At 42.9% G+C, this 19,260-nt stretch overlaps 2 protein-coding genes across 2 annotated transcripts in view; both read right to left on the reverse strand.

Moving 5' to 3' along the window:
* Positions 1 to 558: 558 nt before the first annotated feature.
* Positions 559 to 15,015, reverse strand: ctsh (cathepsin H; the record flags this gene model as incomplete). Its single annotated transcript, XM_080520272.1, has 27 exons — positions 14,930 to 15,015; positions 14,355 to 14,386; positions 14,120 to 14,225; positions 13,907 to 13,977; positions 13,725 to 13,829; positions 12,878 to 12,964; positions 12,721 to 12,776; positions 12,533 to 12,614; positions 12,379 to 12,447; positions 11,979 to 12,085; positions 8,006 to 8,134; positions 7,856 to 7,925; positions 5,863 to 5,964; positions 5,660 to 5,770; positions 4,844 to 4,933; positions 4,654 to 4,749; positions 4,106 to 4,164; positions 3,420 to 3,537; positions 3,242 to 3,343; positions 2,919 to 2,959; positions 2,615 to 2,768; positions 1,729 to 1,887; positions 1,517 to 1,632; positions 1,321 to 1,419; positions 1,057 to 1,209; positions 922 to 975; positions 559 to 814 (listed from the first exon to the last, which is right to left on the reverse strand). Exons 1-27 carry the CDS (start codon positions 15,006 to 15,008, stop codon positions 559 to 561), a joined length of 2,703 nt encoding a protein of 900 aa, XP_080376398.1. The 5' UTR covers positions 15,009 to 15,015.
* A 2,359-nt stretch (positions 15,016 to 17,374) lies between these two features.
* The window catches only part of LOC308132202 (ras-specific guanine nucleotide-releasing factor 1-like), a gene marked incomplete at both ends in the record, with an annotated part of 28,697 nt that continues 26,811 nt past the window's right edge, over positions 17,375 to 19,260 (reverse strand). Inside the window, 3 exons of the mRNA XM_080499201.1 lie at positions 17,375 to 17,467; positions 18,980 to 19,048; positions 19,127 to 19,244. Of these exons, the coding sequence (XP_080355327.1) occupies positions 17,375 to 17,467; positions 18,980 to 19,048; positions 19,127 to 19,244 (280 nt within the window). The remainder of the gene's footprint in view (positions 17,468 to 18,979; positions 19,049 to 19,126; positions 19,245 to 19,260) is intronic.

The raw sequence follows: 19,260 nt of genomic DNA on the forward strand, positions 1-19,260 counted from the left end.
CAAGTTGAACTTGTGAGTCCCAGATGAAGCGAACAGTCGTCATGTCTGAGGGAAAGTCCCCAGATCATTGTCTGCATGCTGATGTTTGAGAAGAAGTCCTGTTACACGACTGCCACTATCAGGTGATGCGGAGAGGACTGGTCCTCCAGAAGAATTCAAGCAGTAATGTCAAAATAGATTTATTGTTGCTGGAACTACAAATAAAAATCCTCATCAAATCCCTCTTCCACTGCGAGACAAAAGAAGCATCACTTTGGATCAGTCAGACGTTTTCAGCCACGACAGGAAACGGAAAGAAAAGTTCACGACTTAAACCGAAAGTCTCCAAACACTGACTGCTTATAAATACAAATTAAACTCTTTACACCTCTTGACATTTGCAACATAAACCAAATGGTGAATGACAAAACTCGCATGACTTTGTAAACAGAAGTCAATATTAATAATAACGTATTAAAGATGTGTGGGGGTGAAGAGGAAGAACGCTGGAGGAGAACACTGGAGCACAATCTTCCACAGAGGGAAATCTCTGCTTCACTAAAAGCCTGGTCGTGGACTTCAGTCGGAGAAGACGTGGACGCGGCCCGAGGCGTTGCAGCCCATCAAGGCGTCCCTGGAGGGGTGGAAGGCGGTGACGGACAGCACCGTGCTGAGGTTCTCGCCGTCCGTGAAGGAGTGCTGCGGCCGCCCGCTCTCGTGGAACACCTGCACCCTGCGAGGAGTGGCCATGCTGCCCACCACGAAGCAGTCTTCCTGCTTGGGGTCCCACACTGCAGACAGCTTGGACAGCCAGCGGCCCGTGTGCATGTTATGCCTGCAAACACACATCCAGACCAGTTGGGATTGAAACCCCTCCCTCCTTCGCAGCCAGCTGCTCAACCTTCAACCAAGGAGTCCCTGGTATTGATCCAGTGGACGTACCTGATGGAGGTCAGCAGGGGGGCTTCAGCGCCGACTGCAGATGTGTCGTACACCCTGTAAAGGACAGTCAGACGTCGACAGTGACTCCGACAGTGAGTTCAGTGTAAACGTGGTCGGTGCTCCGCGAGGCCTCACCTGATGGTGTTATCCATACAGGTGGTGAGAACTCGGTTCCCTGTACAGGGTGAGAAATACGCGCTGGAGATGCTTAAAGAGTGTCCTTGCAGCTGGGAGACGGCCGGACTTCTGTTCTTCTTCATGCATCGGCTGTCATAAATACTGACGACCCTGCAGGACAAGGTCAAAGGGATCCCGTCAACAACAAAACAACAAAATAAAAAACCACTGACAAAGCTGGAAATGGAAAAGAAAGGAGTAAAGGTCATCAGTCGGCCATACCTGCTTTCTGCCACTGCGAAGTATTGCCTCTGTAAAGGATGGACGCTGACACAGCGCAGGGTTTTGGAGTCCAGAGAAGAGAGTGACTCATGGGAGTTTCTGCAGAAACACAAAAAAAGGACTCGCTTATAAAAACATTCCCCAACGTCTCCATTACTGCTGAATGAGAACCCGGAAGGAAAAAAAGAGAAATGACCCCGGAGTGCGCCGATCCACGATGGCAACTTCCCCAAACCAGTTTCCCACCACAAGTGTGGAGCAGTCATGTGACAGGAAGTCGAACGTTTTCAGGCCATCCTCGATGTCGTACACCTGCGGGAACCAGGCGGACACACCGAGTCACCACCACGCAGACCACACCCGGCATCCTCGTCACTGCTGGCGTTTCACCGAAACGAGACGACTCACGTCCTCAAAGACGGTCTTCTGTAGGTCCATGCAGCGCAGAGAGCCGTCGTAGCTGAGGCTCAGCAGCTGGGAGGGACGGGCCACGGAGAACGCCATGCAGCCCACCGGACGGGTGTGAGGCTCAAACAGCAGCACGCCATCGTCGCCCCAGTCGCCACCCTGCAAGGAAGGAACACGCAACTGTAAGAGGCCCTGGTGCCGCGATTTTCAACCACTGTATCCAATTTCACATTTTTTCGAAAAAACCATTTGCTCTCACAGCCGCTGTCAGCTGTGAGAGCAGTGTGCAGAATAATCATGTATAAATACTCTTCGCCACTAGATGGCAGCACAGAACTTTGCTGGTGAAATGGAAACTGACAGACGGCAGTCTGGTTAATCTCCACCACCTGCTCCCATCTTGTATCAAAGTACTGTGTCAGTGACAGTGATGGAGACGTTTTTGAAAAGGAAGAATGTGAACCAGGATCTCAGCTCTTCATCCATCAGGTCCAGGTTTCACACTCAGTGAGTAATAATAATAAAAAAAAAAAAGAAATTGGGAAATACTTTTTTTCTGTATTTATTTGATTCCTGTTGATAAAGCTTTGATGAGAATGACTTTATATTGTTAATAGAGGCTACAGAGTTTAAAATGTTAACATTTTCAGGTGGTGGTGTGCCTCCAGATTTTTCCAAACAAAAAAGTGTGCCTTGGCTCAAAAGGTTGAAAAACACTGCCCTGGTTGACACTTCATGTGATCGAAAACAAGTCAGACAAATAGAAACGGGCGTAGCGACGAGCTGATTTGAGCAGAAAGACACATTGCTGTAACTCCGTCCTCGGACTTTGAAAGCCTTTATTGGTAAAACACGTTTTCTTTTAGACGAGGCAACAAACACTCACCAGATTCCACAGTCCCACTTGCCCCCACTTGTCTCCCGCAGCCATGAGCAGGCTGCTGCTGCAGGGGTGGAAGGCTGCAGAGAAGATACGGCTCTTCACCACTTTGGCCACTCGGTCCTCCGTTATCGTCATGTTCTGCAGCGCAGCGCGGTACCTGGGTGACCACATCACAACACACCGGCTATTGTCCACATGGAGAAACAATCATGTGTTTTGGAGGGAAAAAATTGTAACCATCAGCTCTAATTCATGGCGAGTGAGAAATACAACGCCAGAGAATGTCGACTGAAACTTGAAATCTTACTCTTTCAGATCAGGTGCCGTCTTTACTTCCTTTTTTAAATCCTTAGGGGAGAAAAAAGAATAAAAAAAAAAAAAAATTCAGATATAAATAAAAATACAGACCAACAAAGCAGCAGATATATAATCTTTAACACATTTCTCTATTCTCAGATTATTCTGCTGTTAACAGCTAAAGAACATTATTTACATTTTATATCCTAATTGACATTAAAGAAACTAAATCTGCTAAATCCAACTATAGAGGAACGAAGGGAGGTGATATGTAAAGCTCGGTACGTAATGAAACCACAACCCAGCCTGACAGCCTGGAAGTGGCTCTCCCACCTGAGAGCAGAGCTCCACCAGCAGTGAGGGCAGCGCCACGCCGTCCTCCATGTTGACCGGCTCCATGGGCAGAGGACCAGAGGGCTTCTTGCTCAGACTGACCTTGGAAGCAAAGACGAAGAGATCAAGAAACAGAGAAGCTGGACTGAGCGAAGGAGACGAGGAGACTCGGCAGTACCCTCTCAGTGACGAACGTCCCTCTGGGCTCAGGAGGGAGCGTCAACACTTCCGCCTCTTTGTTTTGGAGGCGCAGGGACTTTCGGGGAGGAAGAACTTCCTTCACAGCAGCTTGTGACCTGCAGCCGGAGGAAACAAGTGTTTCAGTCAGCAGCAGCTTCTCCACTCAGTTATCACTGAAACTAATAAAGAGGCACAAAGAAACCAGGTGATCGGGTGAACGTCTCCAACAAAAAACACACATCTAACTGATGCATAACGTCAATGAAGACACTTCTTTCAACTGGAAGTTCACATCTTGTCAGGCAACGACTTGATACAGGCAAGACTTCTACACTCCTGCTTGACTTGATATATAAGAAACACCAGACAGCAAGTTGGAGCAGAATCAAGTTGTTGCATTAAGAAAACATCAGTAGTTCTGGTAACTATTTCCCTCCAGCTGATCAATAATCTGGTACAACTGCAGCCCTAAAGAACCAAAGAATTCAAGAGGAGCCAACAGTTTTCATGAAATCATTTAAATTTCAACATTTGACATGTTTAGTTCCGACGAATGGAAAAAAACAACAACACATGTTTATGACACTATATAAATGATTGCATGTGGGTTGAACTAGAACTTAATAATGTTGTGATGATGCCATTTGCTTGTATGTGAGTGAGCAGCTTTAAGAAGTGGCGTACCTGGCCAGGCCTCGGGTCGACGGCTTCGGTCGGGTCGCCTGCTTCAAATCCTCTGAGGCCTTTTCACCAACGATAGAACAGTCACTCAAAAACATGCTTAACTATGCGACATATAGTGGATATACTATCACACGTACACAAATGCAACTTGAAGCGTGTTTTTTTTTAACAAAAAATAAAACCAAAAATCATCTGTAGGCGCAAAGAAGGTAAAAAAGAGTGAGAGCAAAGGGACTCAGAAATACAAATATGTCCCAGGTGATTTCTTAAAACTGTCTACTAATAGAAACCATTTGAAATCAATCAAAAGAGCTACAGGGGACTAATGCGCTCAATATTTTGGAAGTAAGATGAGCACAGTCAACTGTTGGTTTCTGAGTTACTCTGCTTGGTTGTAAAAAAAAAAAAAACCCAAAACGAACAAAAATAAAACATTTCGATCAGACAAAGAGGATAATTTAAGCATTCAATCCATGTGTTAAATGTACTGATGGCTCATGTGTGAAAGTCTGAGCATTAGTGAAAATGTTGAGCGTCTGGTTCTTCACCTGAAACAGATGAATAGAAGACAAGAAAGCCTGGTTTTGTCGGATGTTCTCCAGCCTCTCCAGCTCGTAGGCAGAAAGTCCCCCACAGCCCTCCTGCTGCACAAGAACACACTTCAGCAAACACTGTTCCTCTCACCTCAACATGACGTCTGACACACACACATTGAAAAGCTCAAAGTTGGAGTCTTACTGCTGCGGCCTCCACCTCACGGTTTTCAACATCCTCCTCGCGCTTCCGCCGTTTCTTTCCGCCCTCTCCTCCCGGGACCACGTCGCTTTTCTATAAAGACAGTTTACGTCCATTAACCCTTAGATGCACAGGTGGGGTCAAAAATGACCCCACGGGTTGTTATTCTTCAACATCTTTAAAATGAAAAGTTCTAATACATTCATATTCCAGGTATTCCTCAAAAAACATGTTTGTGACATGAGGCCAGTTGCATTTTTTTTTTTCATTCATTTTAAGAAATTGCAGTTTTTATATCACGACCCCACTCTTGCACGAGTGGGGTCAGAAATGACGCCCAGCAGTTCCTATGGAATCTTCTATGGAACTTTAATTCTTAGCAACTCTGACAGTCCTACTTACACATCTGATGTCATGTCTCACATCTGATGCAACTTTGACTGTCAATACTGTCCCACTTACACATCTGATGTCAGCAGTCTCTCCATTTTACCTGGAGGTGAAAATGACCTCCAGGTTTCATTGGTTTCTTAAAATCAATGAAGAAAATAAATAAAAATGCAAATGGCCTCATGTCACAAACATGTTTTATGAGGAATACCTGGAATATAAAAATATTACAACTCTTTGTTTTAAAGATTCTGAAGATAACAAGCCAGTATATTGCAAAAACGCATTGATTTTGAATTGGGGTCATTTTTGACCCCACTTGTTGAAGAGTGGAGGAACTGGTAGGTTGTGCATCCGAGGGTTAAGGCTAAAGGAAAGCAAAGCTTTTCTCCTGTTTGAACACAGGTGCGGTCCTCTGCGGCCCCTCACCTCCGTGTTGACGGCCACCTGGTCCTCTGCCGCGTACCGGAGCCGTTTCGGGCCCAGAGCTCTCCGGGACGACCGGCGGATTGTTGCCTGCAGATCCACGGGGGTCAAATCCTGCCAGGTGTGTTTGTCCATTAATCAACCCTCATTCTAATTCCTCTCACAACAACCAGCTGACAACACGCTCACTCCAACTGCAGTCTTACCTTGTCCATAACTTGTCGTTTGTCCCCTCTCGCTGCCATCTGAGCACGAGAGTAAAGAGTGTTTGTTTGGGAGAAGCACAGACTGGCGCAGCGCGAGCGGCTCTTCAGAAGGTAGTCGACGGGGAATTTGGCGCCACATGGAAAGACGTGTTTTGTAACAAGCCCCGCCTCTTGGGTGTTGTGAAACAGAATCCGCGCCGCTCATTGACTGGGTTTTTGACGTCATCGAAGAAGAGACGCCGACAGCCAATGAACGCCTCTGAATCTGACTGAACGCACTCGCAACACGCCGTGAATTAGTGTTTTCAAGAAAAAGACGAGAACTCCGCTTTCCGTCCATCTTGTGGTGAGAGCGCAGCAGATAATAATAATAATTATCAGGTTCAGAATGACTGAAATGAGGAAGCGTTTCGTGCCGCAGACCGGATGTTTTGTTAAAAAGCTCCGCCCCATGGATGGTGAAAATAAATCCTTATACCTCATTGGCTGATATCAACGTCATCACGTTAAAGTTCCGGCTTCCGGCAGCCAATGAACGTTTTAGAATGTGACTGACCCCTCTGCTGTAACAACACTGCCACCTTATGGCAGGATAGAGGACCTGCAATCACAGGAAAGTGATACAACAAAAACATTTATACGTTTTGTAATTAATATATTGGGAGAAATTACAAATCGAAAGACTGACAAACACTTCTGTGGTTTTATTTTTGCACAGTTAACGCGTGTTAGTAGAAAAACACACTTAGATTCCACCAGAGACCAAACCTGGGCTCCATATCACCACAGTCATAGCAAATCTATTCTTGAATAAACCTGACTAATATACAAACAATATGGCACGAGGTCTTTAGTCCACATCATACATAATCAATGAGTTAGGTTTTTATCTTGAAGTTTTGTTTGTTTTTTTGGGCTGTTGTTTTTTTTTTAAGTGAAACACAAATTTGTGGAGACATGAAATACAATCTACTGACATCTGTTTATTTCATACTATTTTTAATCATGTTGTATGAATTTAAAAACTGTGCACAGTTCTTTATTGTTGCTTCAGCTTGTCCTTCAGTAGCTAGGATCGATCAACAATTATCAGGAAGAACTTCAACCTTAAAAGAAAAACATCAACTTTTGATTTGTATATTCTTTATTTGAAACACAGGTGGGGAAAAAAACATAAAAATAAAAAGATGTGAAAAACAGACATCTCACAGAAAATCTAAAATCATTATCTTCCAAATAAATTTCAAACAAAATTCTAACCACCGTAGTTGATTGAGAACTTTGAGGTGAAAAAAGATCCATCATGATGATAAACACAACAAATGATAAAACCCACATAAAACACGAGTAAAAACACAAGCTTTTGCATTTTAATAAGCGTTATATTCACATTGAAGTTTTCTGTGATTGTCTTCATACTGCAACTTTGACTTCTTTTCTTTTTTGTCTTGTTTTCTTTTCAATTTTCCCTGATATTATTTTCAAGCTTGATGAATCTTCTATACTTGATACTGTAAATGGACTAATAGTGACACACAACACATCATCCAAATGCATATGGCTCTGTAGATGTATGATGTGTCACAATGAGACGACTTACAAGGGTTAAAAAAAAAAGGGGGTTTGCTGAGATAAACATATAAAATCTGTGCCGAAAAATCCAAACTACATAAACTCTGCTCAGCTTGCTTTCTCAATAAACATTACCAGGCAATGAAATAATACCTCAAGCGTTATGAAATCATCAAGTGTGCATTCATGATCCAACTGAGAACCACGACTAAATGCACAAGAATGTGGTTATGAAGAAGACTGGTGTGTCTGTATTCATGTGAAAAACACAGTCCTTCATCTAATGCGAAGGTGCGCCGAGCATTGATCTTTAATGCTGGCTATTCTTGTGACTTTAATTTGTGTTTCATTCTCCAATCTGTCCATTAATGTGGGTGACGTCTTCCTGACTGCTCGTACTTTGCTCCAGCAATTCTCACACTCGAGGCCGAGGGTAGGAGGAGCATGCAGCCAGTCCACACATGTTCCGTCCACGCTCGATCAGAAAATATCTGATGGAGAAAGAAAGAAAAAGGAAAGATGTCAATGAGACTTTGAAGTTCTAAAAAAAACACACACAGACTATATTTACCCGTCCTTTCCCCAGGCGGTGCCCCAGGAGTTCTTCACGATCCAATACGGTATAGCGCTGTCTTCTGCACCGTAGCCCACAGCCAGGACTGCGTGGTTCACACTGTCTGCTGTGCTCTTACAATGGATGCTAAACAGGCAAGACATCAATGGAACACATGGGTTTAGTCGCTTCCTGCTATCTTTCCACAGTGTGCTCTAGTTTGCTCTTGTAAAATATGCAGTGGAGCCACGTTGTTGTTTGAAACTATCACAGACTCGTGTGGTTAAAGGAAGACACTCTGCTAATTTACTGGAATAACATGAGATCTGAGCCATCTGACTTTCCCAGTGGAGAACTTAAATGGTCTTGAGCAACGTGGAAAGATGCTGGCAGAATATTTCTTTTTTTTTTTCTCTCTCTTTTTTTTTATTTAAGGTAGTGCAGATAAATAATACAAAACAGTAAACAATGCCAAAGATGTGTGATGGTGAACAATACATTCTATATACAAAATTAATACAAACAAGTGCTACGTCAAATACTATTTACATAATGTGTGTGTGTGTGTGTGTGTGTGTATATGAAATACTAAGAGTGACTTGGTTGTGTTTATGGAGGAAACAGAGGAGAAAGGAAATAGTTTGGTAACATAGAAAGGAGCAAAAAAAAAAGTGAAATTATCCATTTTGTAGAAATTGAATGAGTTTGTTTTAGAAGTGAGGTTCTATTGTCATAAATTCAGGGCGTGTTGACTGAGATTCTGTAATAATATAGTCAGACAGCAGATTTTTCCATTGATGTCTACTGATATTATTTTTTGATTTCCAGTTTGTGAGTATGGTTTCCTTGGCGATGGTTCGGGCTACAAGCAGTAGTTTAATGTGTGGTGAGTGGAGAGTGATAGTTGAGATATCTCCTAGAGGGCAGAGTGTGTGTGTGTGTGTGTGGGGGGGGGGGGGGGTCCAGGAGGGCAGAGAGGGAGTCTGTCACCTCCAACAAAGTGAGCCAGGTGAACAGAACCATATGGCCTTAATGTAGCTGTCAGTGGTGTTTTGTATGCAGTTTGTACATGTCTCAGAGTTTGTGGTGAATTTAGAGAGTTTCTGTCCTGTGAGGCCAGTTCTGTGTATTGTTTTGTATTGTATCAGTTGTTGATTTGCATTTGTAGACATACTGTAGATGTTATTGCATATCTGAGTGCAGAAGTTGGCGTCAGGAGCAAGTGACAGGTCTTGTTCCCATTTGTGATGTGGAATTGCCAAATCTTTGTCTGACTGTGTAATAATTTTATACAGTTTGGTTGTGAGTTTTTTCCTGGACTTGATATTTAAGAGTTCTGAAGACAGAGGAGGGAGTTCCAGATTTATTTGTTTGGTTTTATATGATCAATCAATCAGTCAACTTTATTTATAAAGCGCTTTTAAGCAGCCGCAGCTGAAACAAAGTGCTGTACATTGTAAATAAATAAAAATATAAGTCGCAAAATCAAAACATTAAAACAATAAAAACAATAAGATGTTAAAACAATAAACAAAACATAAGAGGTTAAAACAAAAAAAACAAAAAAAAAACGAAGGCACTAAAACCAGACCAGAGTCTCACACCGGGGTAAAAGCCAAAGAATAAAAATGTGTTTTAAGACGAGCTTTAAAAACGGACAGTGAGGAGGCTTGTCTAACAGGGGGGGGGGGGGGGGGGGGGGCATTCCAGAGGTGAGGACCGGCAGTGGAAAAGGCTCTTTCCCCTCTGAGCTTCCGTTTGGACCTCGGTACCTCCAGGAGCAGCCGGTCAGCTGACCTGAGGCACCGAGCAGGAGCATATGGATGAAGAAGCTCAGAGAGGTAAGGCGGGGCGAGACCATTTAAAGATTTAAAAACAAATAGAAGAATCTTAAAACGGATTCTAAAATGCACAGGCAACCAGTGGAGGGAAGCCAGAATGGGGTGATGTGCTCGCTCTTACGTGCCCCAGTTAAGAGGCGAGCAGCAGCGTTCTGCACCAACTGGAGGGTGAGGGAAGACTGGCTGACTCCAAAGTAAAGTGAGTTGCAGTAATCCAGCCGAGATGTAATAAAAGCGTGGATTACTGCTTCTAGGTGCTTCTGTGCCAGAAAGGGCTTTACGTTCACAAGCTGCCTTAGGTGAAAGAAGCTGGACTTCACTATAGCCCCAATCTGCCGTCCAATTTAAAATCACTGTCCATTTTAAAGCCCAAATTGGAGACCAACGGCTTTATGTATTGTCTCAGTGGGCCGAAATCGACCGAGGGCGGTTCACTAGTGGCACTCGGGCCGAACACCATCACTTCTGTCTTTTTTTCGTTGAATTTTAAAAACTTCAGCGACATCCAGGTTTTGATGTCTTCAAGACAAGACAGAAGTAATTTCAATGAGGCAGTGTCCCTTTTCAGTGGCACATAAATCTGACTGTCGTCTGCATAAAGGTGAAAAGAGATGCCGTGCTTCCTCAGAATGGCGCCCAGGGGAAGCAGGTACAAGGACAAAAGCAGTGGCCCTAAAATAGAACCCTGCGGAACCCCATATAACAGTGGCGCAGTGTGGGACTCAGAGCCACCAAGGAGTACACTCAAGGATCTTCCCCCAAGATAAGATCTGACCCAATTTAGGGCAGTACCACCTATGCCCACTATGTGCTGCAGACGTGATTCTAAAATATTGTGGTCCACAGTGTCGAACGCTGCAGTCAGGTCCAGCAGGACAAGGACTACATGGTCACCGCCGTCAACCGCCACAAGGATATCATTAAAAACTCTTAAAAGGGCTGACTCAGTACTATGCAATGTTTTAAAACCAGACTGGAAAACCTCCAGGATATCATGCTCATCCAGGAATGATTTTAACTGAGCATGGACAATTTTCTCCAGGATTTTTGATATAAAAGGCAGCTTGGAGATAGGTCTATAGTTGGCGAGCATACCATGATCAAGACCAGGTTTCTTAAGCAGGGGTTGCACCACAGCATGTTTAAAAGATGATGATGATAGTATTAAAGATTGCAATTGTAAATATTCCAAATATTGTGAGCTCCCGATGCCAAACCTCTGGACCAAGTATGGGAATGAGACCAGTGTTTTGTCCTGAAAGATGTGCCGTAGGTGTGTGGTGCCTTTTTCTACCCATGTGCGGAAATGTAATGATCTTTTGTTTATTTGTAGATCCAGGTTATTCCAAATAGGTGTGACTTTAGATGGTGCCAATGTAGAATTTGTAATTTTATGGAATTTCCACCAGGCTGTCAGAGTCGAGGAAACTGTTGGAATTTTCAAGCATGGATGACGTTGAACTGATTTATTAAGAAAAGGTAGGTCTGAAATTGAATTATTATTACAAAAAGCTTCTTCTATATCTAGCCAGAATATTTCTGATGGACTCAGTTAGATTGATGGAAGCGTTTCATAAATACAGGGTGTGTGAATGTAGGATACACACTGAACTGGAGGACCACAGAGGCAGACTAATCGAGATCACATTCACATATATTGGCAAATAAAATCACCAATTGTTATCTGGACACCTGGGAGAGGCCATGCATGCAGAACTGGTGTCGTGATCTCTGTTAGTCCCTCCACCGGTATGAAACACTGGCAGATACAATTCAGGTGGAAAAAGATTTAACTGGTCGACTCTGGATTCGTTCACTAATCCTCTTCCACAGTTGAATAACTTCTGTGCTCCTGGATTAAATGGAGGAAAATCCCATTATTCTACTGTAAATGTTTCTACAGTGAAAAAGAAGAGAAATAAAGTGGGTTTGTTTAGCTTGAAATCATTTGTACCCTCGAATTCCTTGAACTATTGAACTATTTGAACAAATAGTAGAGATAAAGAAGGTGAAGTTTGCTTCAGTAATAAAATAAAACATGCTCCAGGTTGTATAAGCTTGTATTCTAGTTGCATCAGTGTCAAAGTGACAGCATGTAATATATGAATGACAGTAAATAAATTGCTTAGTAGTCGAGGGTCTGATCCTACCTGGAGAAAACTCCGTCTCTGTAGTGCATGAAGTCGGCGGTGACGTCGAAGCTGAAGGTGACGGGATTGAGTCGAGCCACGGCGTCAACCATGGCTTCCTCGTCGTACTGCGGACGGGGGAGCAGACTGTTTTAACAAGTTGCTTCATGTAAAAGTGTCACAGACGCGTCAGGGGTCAGCTGAAGCTCTGACTCGGCTGCACGGCTCAACTAAAAGGCTTCATCATGCCTGAGTTCAGAACTCATAAAGTCACTGAGACGAGAGCTGAAACTGATTGATCACGGTTTCATATCACATGAGGCCTGAAAGACCAGTTCTAAAGGACTTCTAGCAGTGAATGATTCATATAAAGCTTTGAACAGTGTCATTTTACATATTTAACACATTTACAGCAACTTACAATCGTGATGTTGACGACGTCTTTGACAAACGCAGCTGCAAAAGCAGGATCAAACTTGCACTTTTCATCCTGAAGAAAAAGCAAAAGTATTTTATAACTTGTGATTTCTTTTCTTGTATATTCTGGGGAAAAGGTGGACATTACAATATCATACATGGCCTTTGTAGGGATAGTCCTCCTCTGTCATAAGACCCTGGTTATATTTGATGTATTCAAAGGCATTGCTTGGAAGCCCCCTGGAAGAGATGATACTTTTCACATTCTAGCAGCTTAAGGAAGTTAAAACTTGTTGCAGCTGGAATCTAAATGAATCAATGGGATGATTTATTTATTTTGTTTTACCCCATACATCCAAATGTGTTGAAGTCTCCGGCACAGTCTATCAGCTGCTGCTCAGACTGAAACACACACACACACACACACACACATGCAGTGTCATTTTTGACAAGCTATGTGAATGAATGTGTCTCCCAGTGGGAGAGTGGAGCTCCGACCTCACCAGAGACACCAGCTTCCCAGTGGCGATGGCGTTCACCGACTCCAGGCAGCCCGTGGCTGAGAAGGTCCAGCAGCTGCCGCAGGAGCCCTGCAGGCACAGAGCCAATAATCCACTCATGTTCAAGAAACACTGATTTCAACACGTGGAGGTCATTAAAACTGTGAGAGCGGTTGTTGTGTAAACTCAGAGAAATTAACTGGGAAAAAAAACCTGGAAAGCGGAAGAAAAAAACCAAAAACAAACAAACCCCCCCAAAAAAACACAAAAGAAATGAGTTAAAATAATTTATTATGAGTCATTCAGGAAGCATGGACAAACACATGAATTAATGAGATTTTGTGAATGACAGGAACTGTGGAAAGAAACACATTTTATTGTTTTGATCATGTTTGTTTTAGTGATTTCATCAATTTCATTTATAATTTGATTATATTTAAGTAATCACTATCTTGTAGTAGTCTTTTTAGAACAAAGTGTGATATGTTGGAAGGTTGAACAATACCACACACACATATATACGGAGTCCAGCTTGGTAATGGAAGAAGCCTCAGAATACAAAGGGAACGTGGGGAAATGCTGTTTTTGTTGTTGTGAAATTGTTACATTTAAAGAGAGAGAACATCTTTATGGGCTTTTTGTGTGGAGTTTGCATGTTCTGTGCACGAGCGCCTCTCTCTGTGGGTTAGACATGGATGCTTGGATGAAACGAACATAAAGTAACTTTAGAAATGTCCTCTGAGGTCAAATTCTGCCTTTCTTCAAAAGCGTTACAGAAGTTTATATGAGTGTTTATGTGTTGTATTCAAGTCTCCTGAACGTGACGGCAGTATGGGGCTGGATCAGTCACCTGGTTCTTCACAGGAGTCACAACGTTTCCCTTCATCCTCCAGTCCACGGACGAGGGACGAGGACCAGGGCTGCTCACGTGACTCCCTTTCGTGGCAGAACAGTTCTACGTTGAAAAATTGTTAAAAAAAAAAAATTAATAAATAAAGTTGTTTTAATGTTTGAAGGTGTGATTGGTCATACCTGAGGTTCTGTCAAAAGGTAGAGTTTTCTGAACTCATCAAACGTCAAATCTGAAAACTGGTTCAGGCCCACTAGGTTTTAAAAATGACAACAGTTGCATATTTTACAACCTGATGTACCATAAATTCTTACTATAAAAAAAGTGTCAGTTCATACTGTTTGGACATGATTCATGTATGAGTGGACACGGGGAAGAAAGGTCCTGTGGCCTACTTGTGAAGGAGTGATTGGCGGCGTTGTGGTGATCAATAATCCTCCTGTTCTGGGTGAAAACATGCAGACGATGGTAGAACTCCTCCGTGTCGTAAACCTTATCGTGCTGCAGGGGAAATAAAAGATTAGAGAACAAGCAGAGATTAAACAATTACTCAAGTACTCATGTAAAATAAAACAACAAGACTGTGTGTTTCATGTATGATTGATTGTTTACACGCGATAAAGCACATACCTGAGACATCCACTGCACGAAGACAATTTCCTCTGACAAGAGCAAATGAAACCAGATGGTTAAAACTAAACGCTTTACAAATGTGAGTTAGTTTTTTTATCACTTGATGCAAATTGCAAAGTGAAATGACAGGAGTGACATCAGTACTTAGTGAGACAACGTCTCAGCTCACTTGGACACAGTTTCTGAAGCAACTTGTTTTAAAACATTTTAGAGGAAACAGTCTGTGGACGTCGCCTGGTTTGAATCCTTCTCCCTCTCAGCCCACACATTATTTCCACTACTGCTTGTTCCTGAAACTGAGAATAGTTCTCAGTTTCAAGTTCCACCTGCTATAAATACCTGAAGTTGTTTTTGTTTTTTATTACTAAAACTATACCTATAACACAGCACTGTGCTTTTCTGCCATGCAGACTATTGTTGCATGAAATAGTATGTTAAAACATGTTAACTTTACTTCTGCCAAGTGAAAACCCATAATCTTTTCACATGAAGAATGTGTTTATTACACTCCTGAAAAGTGCTGCTGCTGGACACCTTAAGGAGCATTAATAGAAAACAATGTGAACACTCACCTTGCAGGGAAATTGAAGGTGATAAATGAACAAATGGGAAAGCAGCAGCAGTTATGAGCCACACTAGGCAGAGAGCCATACTTCCCCTCCAGACTCTCACAAGCTCTGAAGGCGTCACATGACTGGCCTTGTTTTATAATTACCCCTGACACCCCCTCCACCCCACCCCCCCTCCCCTCCACTAAAACACCACCCAGTTTCAGTTGCTCACAGCGTGAAACAAACGCAGCAGGACTCAGAGACGCTTCTCCCCCTGAGAAAGAATAGATTTATTAACAAGAGGTAATCAGGAAAGAATACACTTTTATACAAAACTGGAAATACTACTCAAGCTGTTGAAATAGACTGAAATATAGTTCTCATACCACTGGGTATTGCTCACAGCAAACATCTGATGTGCCTGTTTAGAGGGTAAAGATTGATGTGCAAGGGTGGGGTTTAAATACAGTACACATACTGTTCTAGATATACATTTGATTTTGAACACGTGAAAGTGGTACATGCCTGCCACTTAAGCTTTATTTGTGTCTGTGTGGTTGTTTTTTTTGTTTTTTTTTCTCTATACAAAGCTTGTAAAAAATACATATAAATATCTCAAGAAGAAGCACAATATAACTACTGTATAGTTCCTGCGAACACGTCGGCGCAGACAGGATACAGAATGTGTTACGCTTATAAGTTGTTTTCAACGTTTGTCTTTCGGGTATCGTACACGGGAAACTTTTTACAGAGTTGAACGATCATAAGGATAACACATTTCCAGGGATATGTTTTCAACACATTGCACGTCAGGAAATGCGACACACCGCCTGTACACAATATTGTACACAGCAAAAAAATTGTCTCTGCTTCATTGGCAAGTCGTAGAACAAAATAATTTACATACTTTTTTTTTCTTTTTGTGGTATATAATCCATTTCATGATTAAGGCAAAACCATAATGCACTGGCCAAAGAGGATTAACCGTTAAAAACTAGGCTCTTAACTGTCCGAGTGTGTAGAAGCTGGGAATCTGACTTCCTGATGTGGCTCAATATTGATTACATCTGCTACATACATTGCCCGGCGCTTATACTCTATATACATCGTGTTGCCCACCAGGGGAATAAGGTGATCATAAGCAAAACATTAGAAACCCACCTCTCCAGACGGACAACCCACCGTGTGCCAGCTCATTCAGACTCCAGCACTTTGAAATCTCTCTGCTATTCAGTGGCTACATTAAATATCACAACACAGAATCTGACGTCCCACTTTTCACCTCTCCGCATTCAATCTGGAGGGTTTTCGTGAGAATAGTCAGTTGTTTGTGGCAATTTACATTAACCCTTAGATGCACAGGTGGGGTCAAAAATGACCCCACGGGTTGTTATTCTTCAACATCTTTAAAATGAAAAGTTGTAATATTTTCATATTCTAGGTATTCCTCAAAAAACATGTTTGTGACATGAGGCCAGTTGCATTTTTATTTATTTTTTCATTAATTTTAAGAAATTGCAGTTTTTGTATCACGACCCCACTCTTGCACGAGTGGGGTCAGAAATGACGCCAAGCAGTTCCTATGGAATCTTCTATGGAACTTTAATTCTTAGCAACTCTGACAGTCCTACTTACACATCTGATGTCATCTCTCACATCTGATGCAACTTTGACTGTCAATACTGTCTCACTTACACATGTGATGTCAGCAGTCTCACCACCCTGGAGGTCTCTCCATTTTACCTGGAGGTAAAAATGACCTCCAGGTTTCATTGGTTTCTTAAAATCAATAAAAAAAAATAAAAAAAATGCAAATGGCCTCATGTCACAAACATGTTTTATGAGGAATACCTGGAATATGAAAATATTACAACTCTTTGTTTTAAAGATTCTGAAGATAACAAGCCAGTATATTGCAAAAACGCATTGATTTTGAATTGGGGTCATTTTAGACCCCACTTGTTGAAGAGTGGAGGAACTGGTAGGTTGTGCATCCAAGGGATAAGACATAGGCTCTCAGTGAAGCTGCGTCAATAAACTACAGCAATATTTGCATTACTTGTTATTGTCCTCCTCATGCTGATGATGTCAGGATTTATTGGTCTGAGGTGAAAAGTGAGAGTTGATCGCCCGTCGTGAACGAGAGCTTTCCTTTTAATGCACAGTCCCGTTGGAATAAAACTAATCATCTGCTCCGTGTACACTCCCATCTGACTACTCTGTGGTTTTAAAATAACATCATCATAAAATGGTTTTTAAAAGACACATAAATGACATAAATACTCTGTAACTAGAGAAATAAAACCCCTCTGGGCGTCTAACGCAGTGTCTAATAACGATTATACACAACAAGTCCTTTGGGGAGCATATACTAGGAGGGCACAGCCTACTGTGTCTAATACAAATAATAGTAAATATACATTTTGATATATGGTGTCTGTACACTGTGTGTGAGGGGCCTCCTGATCACGACGACGTTTTTGGCTCGATTCTCAGAGACGCGTCGTACAGACTCTCCTCGTCCAGCGCCATACTGCAGTCCAGCAGGTACTTTGCCACCTGGGGGAACAGAGATCACAGACAGGGACCGCGTGTTAGGCTTTACTTCTTTATCCAGCTGGACTGGTTACCTGCACTGCAATGACGAGAGACTCCTCCTATTTAAATATCTGAGTAGTTTAGGTGGTTAAATCTCGTATTATTATAATTATATTCATACTCTTTGGATTTGTGTGTTCGATAGTTGCAGAGTTGTTAGAAAATGTGCACCGGCTGAGTGTTTCTACCCACTGAGACGACATGACTTCAAAAAATTCCACGCTTGATGTGTACTTGAACTGAATCTTGCTTGTTTTGGGTGAAAAGAAATGAAAAAGTCACAAAGCCAAAAAGAGTTCAGGTTAAAAAGAAACACAAGTGCATCACGTCAATAATCTGATATCTCACTCTTAAATACTGAAAAAAACTATTGACTTCCTGTTTCAGTCCACTAATAGACACACACGTGCGTCACGTGCGGCTAAAGGAAGGAAACGTGACAGAAATACTGGTGGAATCCAGACGGCAAGTCAAGCAGTGCAGAATCCTGTAAGGCCCAATCCCAAATCTATTTTGTACCCCGCCGCCTACCCCTTAGCCCTCCGCCTCAAAGGGTTCTTTCCCCAAATCCAGCTTTGTCTCCTGAATGTTCTCCAGTGTACAAGGCCCAATCCCAATTCTATTCTTACCCCTCCCCCTACCCCTTAGCCCTCCGCCTCCCCCTCCAAAATGAGGGCAAAGGCAAAGGGGTAAAAGTTTCAGCCCTTAGATTTGGGACCCCCCTCTCCCTCTGCTCACCCCTCCCCCTCTCACTCCGTCTCACAGTTTTGACATCATAACACGGCGCCGTTATATCAGCAGAGCTGAACCACGGATGTTTGTTGGTTTTCCAGCAGGAGCATCGTCCTGCCGTCCCAAATTCAACGTGTTGCAGCAGCTTGGCTGCTTTGTTTCGTTTTCCGCCTTTCCCACATCAAGGTGAAGAAATAGACGGAGACATGGATGACTGCAGTTTCTGCGCTGTATTTGGACTTCAGAAATATTTCCTCATCCACCATGTGAAAGCGGAGGAGCTTCCTTGTTTGCTCGGGGGTCCCTGTTTTCAAAACACCCATATTAGAAGACTTTGGAACTCTACAGTGTAATAATAAAATGTTATAAACACGGTCTCTACCAAACAAATACACACGGAAGCTACATACGGCAGCGCTACTGCCGTTCTTACTAGTATAAAACACAACAGGTTTATATAACTTTAGAAGCGTATATATGTGAAATGTGAGTCCTTCGGCGCCATGTCCTCCTACCCCTCTGTTTAAAGAGTGCATCTGTAAACGCTTTGTCTAGAGGGGTGAATAGCCCTTCCCCTCACCCCTCCACCTCGGCACAGTAGTGAAATGGGACACCCCTCAGACTCTCGTGAACGCGCATTTCAAAGGGGTAGGGGTAAGGGGAGAATTGAGACGCAGCCCATCTCTGCTCAGTGAACCTGAACGTCTCCCAGTGGAATGCAGACAAAACAAACCCTCTCACCTTTGGTTGATAATCAATCTTGTAAGCTGTTTGCTGAAATTGTCGTATCTCCCTGATGATGTGAGATATCTGGAAGAAAAAAAGAAAAATCCACACGGCATGAAGGATTCCACTGAGGGACGCCGGGTCTCACCGAGGCTCTCTTACCATTCTCATCTTGGAGAAGTTGACCAGGTTGTCCTCGGTGTAGTTGGGCGTCCCCTCTTCGATGAAGGCCAGGTCGGTCAGGTACATTCCCAGGTAGGGGACGCAGGGGGGGTCACAGCTGAGGACAGAGGGGG

This window comes from Blennius ocellaris (genome assembly GCF_963422515.1).
Source record: "Blennius ocellaris genome assembly, chromosome: 1".
Lineage (NCBI taxonomy): Eukaryota > Metazoa > Chordata > Actinopteri > Blenniiformes > Blenniidae > Blennius > Blennius ocellaris.